This window comes from Orycteropus afer, unplaced genomic scaffold (assembly GCF_000298275.1).
Source record: "Orycteropus afer afer isolate SDZICR_OR568_19922 unplaced genomic scaffold, OryAfe1.0 scaffold00431, whole genome shotgun sequence".
Classification (NCBI taxonomy): domain Eukaryota; kingdom Metazoa; phylum Chordata; class Mammalia; order Tubulidentata; family Orycteropodidae; genus Orycteropus; species Orycteropus afer.
This window is the reverse complement of record NW_006922018.1, coordinates 2281469-2286370: the sequence shown is the minus strand read 5'-3', so window position 1 is coordinate 2286370 and position 4902 is coordinate 2281469. Positions and strand designations below refer to the sequence as shown.

The window sequence follows — 4902 nt, the reverse complement described above, 5'->3', positions numbered from 1 at the left end:
GTACAGCCTCACTGTTCAAGTGTGGTCCACAGTTCAGCAGCATCACCTTGGGATCTTGTTGGAAATGCAGCATCTTGCTCCCAATCCAGACCAACTGATCCAAAATCTTCATTTTAGTAAGATTGCTCCAAGGAGAAGCGCAGGTGTATTGTGTTCTAGCAAAGGGAAAGCCTTCTCATGTATTGTGGCAAAGATGGCTAGGAACCCACCAAATGTGTACTTCTATACTAACAAACCCCTAGTTTTTAGATGGGCACATGGCCATTCCGAAGAGCAATTATATTTCTTAGCCTCCCTTGCAGTATGGAATGGCCATGTGGCTAAACTCTAGTCAAGGAGTTATGTCTAGAAGTGAAGAATACCATTTCTGCATTGTACCCTTAAGAGGAACGCACCTGTGTTCTCCCACCCCCACCCCCATTGTTTCCTGCATTGTGCTGATCTAAAAACGTCAACTACTGAATCAGCCACCTTGGACCCAGAGCTGGCAGCCACAGCAAAGATGCCCCACCCACTTAGATCTCTGAACTATTAGAGGAGAGAGAACAAAGCTAGGAGGTTGTCCAAGCCACTGGGTTTTAGTTCTCTTTGTGACGGCAGTTTAACCTATTTATACATATATGTGTTTATATATGCTCTAAGGAGCAAGAAGAGAAATACGTTAACATGAAGTTTTAAAGTTAGTATCTATAACTAATGCAACTAAAACAAAGAAGCTGAGTGGCAATATTTATAGTTAATGCAGCTAAAACAAAGAAGAAATGATGTCCTCTAAACTTTTACCATTGTTGTTGTTGTTGTTGTTGTTTGCCGTCGAGTCGGCCCCGACTCATAGCGACCCCTCCTTGGGTTTCTGAGGCAGTATCACTACGGAAGTAGGATTGCCCAACCTTCCTTCCGAGGAGTGGCTGGTGGGTTTGAACCACTAGCCTTCAGGTGAGCAGTCAAGTGCCTTAGGCACTATGCTACCCGAGCTCTCCTGTAAAGGGTGGGGTGGTGGATAAATTAAAATAGGAGTATTGAGGGAAAGCACCTCAAGTTTTACAATCTCACTGAACATCCAGGTGACTGTGGGAAACAGGATTTATTCCCACTTTGTAAGTAAATGCCTAACACAGTGTGAATCTTTGCAACAGGATTCTTAACCATAACAAAGCATTACACAGATGTCAGTCCTCCTTTCTTTCCTCCCTCTCTCTGCAGTGGGGAGGCTGTGACCCAGGGAGACCAGGGAGGAAGGTAGGACAATGACAGCCCCAGAGTTCGATGCTATAGCATCTTTCCAATGTTTTATTTTCAGTTTCTCTCTCTGCACTCAAAAGGCCGAGCAGTGGGTATAGGATTCCCACAGTCCTTAGAGGGTCTGCTCACCTTCTTACTGGTAAAATGGCCTCAAAGGTCCCCACCGGTACAAGATGGGGACCTTGGCCATCTGATGATGAGGACAAGAGCAGCCGGGCAGTAGGAGATAGCCTTTGCCCTCTTCTGCAGCAGGTTGGTGCTCAGGCTCCAGGAGGCACGGGAAGTCAGCACTCTGGTAAACCTGGTTGGGATCACTCTGGGCCGGGTTCAGAGGTTGGGAAGCTGGGTACGTTGAGTGGTAGGTACTCGTGAACTTGTACTGGTCATTTGCTTGGACTGCATCGTCAGGTGGTGGGAAGAAGCCAGGTTGTCCCAGGTCTTTTGCTGTCATGTGGACTCTTTTGAAGGCAGGGTATCCATCCACCAGCCTGGGGTTGGGGTTGGGGATGGCCCTGTAAAACTCTTTGGCCCGGAGTTTAACATTGAGCTTCACCTTCTGTGGAATCAAATCAGGCATGAATGGAGGGCTGAGAGTGGAGAAAGACAAGGTAGCTTTCCTTGGAAGTATCCAAGACAGAGCACACATGCATTTTTTTAACGTTTAATTAATTTTTAAATGGTAATATATGTAGTTTTGTATTTGATATAATACAAAAGAATTTATAGTGAAAAGTAAGTGCCTTTCCCACCCTTCTCAGCTCTCAGTTCCCATGCTGAAGCAACCACTGCTGTTGGTGTTTGGTGTATCTTTTCAGAAATATTTTATGTGCATATAAACATGTATGTACATCCTTCTCCATCCCCATGTGCACACATATGATGCATATTATAATTTGATTTTGTACTTTGCTTTCATTAAACACCATATCTTGGAAATTGTGCCATCATTGTTTGTATAGATTTCTTATCATTAGTAGGGATACCTCAGGATAGAAAAGGATTTCTTAACCAAGACTTAAAATGAGCAAATAAAAAAGGAAAAGATTAATAAATCTGATTACATTGAAAATGAGAATTTCCATTCACCAAAAGACAAGAGTGAAGAGACAAACCACAAACCATTTTGCCCACCTATTGACCGAACAAATGAGAGATGGCCAGAAGATATAAAGAACTTCCACAAATTGATAAGAAAAGACAGCCCAATTTCAAAAAAAAAAAAACAGGCAAAAGACAAATCTCCATATAAAAATGAAAATAGACTTCATCTCATTAATAGTTAGTAAAATAAAAATTATGACCACAGGAAAGCATTATTTCATGCCTACTAAACTGACAAAAATGTAAAAGTCTGATGATACCAAGTAATGGCAAAACTGCAGAGAGACAGGGGAAAAGCCTCATTGCCATTTGGTTGATTCTGACTCATAGTGACCAGAATGACTATCTATTGCAGGTGATAATGTAAATTAGTGCAACCACTTTGGAAAACAAGGGCATTACCTAATACGCTATTACAAGCGATTCCAGTCCACCCTGAGATGGATAACCCTTGCACATTGGGATATGTGTGGCTTATGTTCACTGCAGTGTTTGGGAGAAGGGAGAATAGGAAGAAAAGCAAATACCACAAATATCCACCATGAGGAGGACTAGATACATTGAGGCACATTCATGCAGTGGGATATTACCCAGTGGAATGAACATGCCATAATGTTTAGCAAAAACTGAAAATCACTGAAGCCTATAAACAGTATGATTCCCATTCATAATAAACTTCAACAAAAGTAAAGTGAAACACTTTGTTTGAAAGGATACATATAGAGTCCCAAAACCAAACTCACTGCCATCGAGTCGATTCTGACTCATAGCGACCCCTCCTTGGGTTTCCGAGGCAGTATCTCTACAGAAGTAGATTGCCCAATCTTCCTTCCAAGGAGTGGCTGGTGGGTTTGAACCGCCAGCCTTCTGGTTAGCTCCTATGCCACCAGAGATCCTAAATACAGAATAAGACTATAAAAAGCAAGGGAAAGATTAAGCTCAAACTCAGCAGAATAGCTACCTCTAGAAGTGGTGGGCATATGATCAGGGAGAGATACCCAGGGGGCCATAAGATACTGTTAATGTTTAATATGTTGTAACATATAACACATCTAATGTGTTATAACCTAAGGTACAATGGTACTTATAAAATAGGCTGATAATAGGTACATTGGTGCTTGTTTTACCAATGATATTTAAACTGAAATATATATATTATTTATGATTTTTTATATGCATTTGATGTGCATTTGACACTGACATGCTCTAAAGCAGGTCTCATGGCATTGGATGTTTTCCAAATAAGCACCTCCAATGTCCATACTCCTAATAAAAAGAAAATAAACATGACTTCTGCGGCAGATTGAATAGATGACAAGGCTGAGTGGCCTTCTTACCTCTTGTGGTGTGACACCGGAATATTTATGCTCCCCATAGGCCTTATAGTCGACCATGTAAGAGCTTTGGTATATGTCTAAATCCACAGGGGCCTAAAGGACAAAGGAGAACACAAAGCAGTCATGTTGTGTTGTCATTTTCCACTTAAAGCCATTCAATGGCATTTCATTGCAGGCTAGAGGACAATCTCTGGGCCTGCCATTCTGAGCCCTTCATTATCTGGCCTTTATCCAGCTTTGCCACCTCATTCCCCTGGGCTCTCTTCTCCATGAGCTCTGCACTCCAGCCACAATCCTTTCACCCTTCAAATGAGCCTAGACATGATCTCTCCTGCTCAAAATGCTAGTTACACTCCTTATTGACCGTCAAACTCCTATGGATACGCTATAACCAAAGGGAAAAGTCTCTTCTCCAGAACATGTCAATCACCCTTTTATTCTCCATCCCCCAAGAATCAACTCTTTCTCCTCAGTGCTTTCATGTTATACACCCTGCTCCTGGACCTATCATGGCATAATGTAATTGATCTAATGAAGTGTGCCAGATCAGAATCTTATCTTAGGCAACTTTGTAGCCCAAAGCCCAGCACAGTGTCTGACACACTTGTTGTTGTTGTTGTTGTTTGCCATCGAGTCGACCCCGACTCATAGCGACCCCTCCTTGGGTTTCCGAGGCAGTATCACTACAGAAGTAGGATTGCCCAACCTTCCTTCCGAGGAGTGGCTGGTGGGTTTGAACCGCCAGCCTTCTGGTTAGCAGTCAAGTGCCTTAGCCACTATGCTACCAGAGCTCCTGTCTGACACACTATGGGTGCCTAATAAATTCATGCTGAAGAAATAAATGAAACCCAGAAAATAGTAAATATTTAGCTTTCTCTGCTTAGTAAAAAAACAAAACAAAACATTGCAGAATAATGACCAGAGGGACCTCCAAAGAACCTGCCCTCCACTGAGGCTGCTTGCTGAGGAGACTGCCTGACCTTGAAATGGTCAGAGAGGACAGAAGCCCACAGAACTCACCTGTCCGGGGTATACCACACCTGCCATGGAAGAGGACCTAAAGACAGATAAGGTGGTTAGCCCTGCTTCTACCACAGGCAAGGAAAAAAGCCATTGTCTTTATGCTGTGCTGTTCCCATCTGTGGTAATTATATTTGTGTCTCAACTTGGCTGGGCCTGGCTGAGTGGCTGCACAGCTGGTGGTAGTTATTCCCCATGAGGA

The 4902-nt window shown here is 43.0% G+C and overlaps 1 protein-coding gene across 1 annotated transcript; it reads right to left on the bottom strand.

Moving 5' to 3' along the window:
* Positions 1-1375: 1375 nt before the first annotated feature.
* Positions 1376-4727, bottom strand: TEX37 (testis expressed 37). Its single transcript, XM_007954100.1, has 3 exons — positions 4701-4727; positions 3681-3773; positions 1376-1798 (listed from the first exon to the last, which is right to left on the bottom strand). The coding sequence occupies exons 1-3, from the start codon at positions 4725-4727 to the stop codon at positions 1376-1378; spliced, it is 543 nt and encodes a 180-aa protein (XP_007952291.1).
* Between the last annotated feature and the right edge of the window lie 175 nt (positions 4728-4902).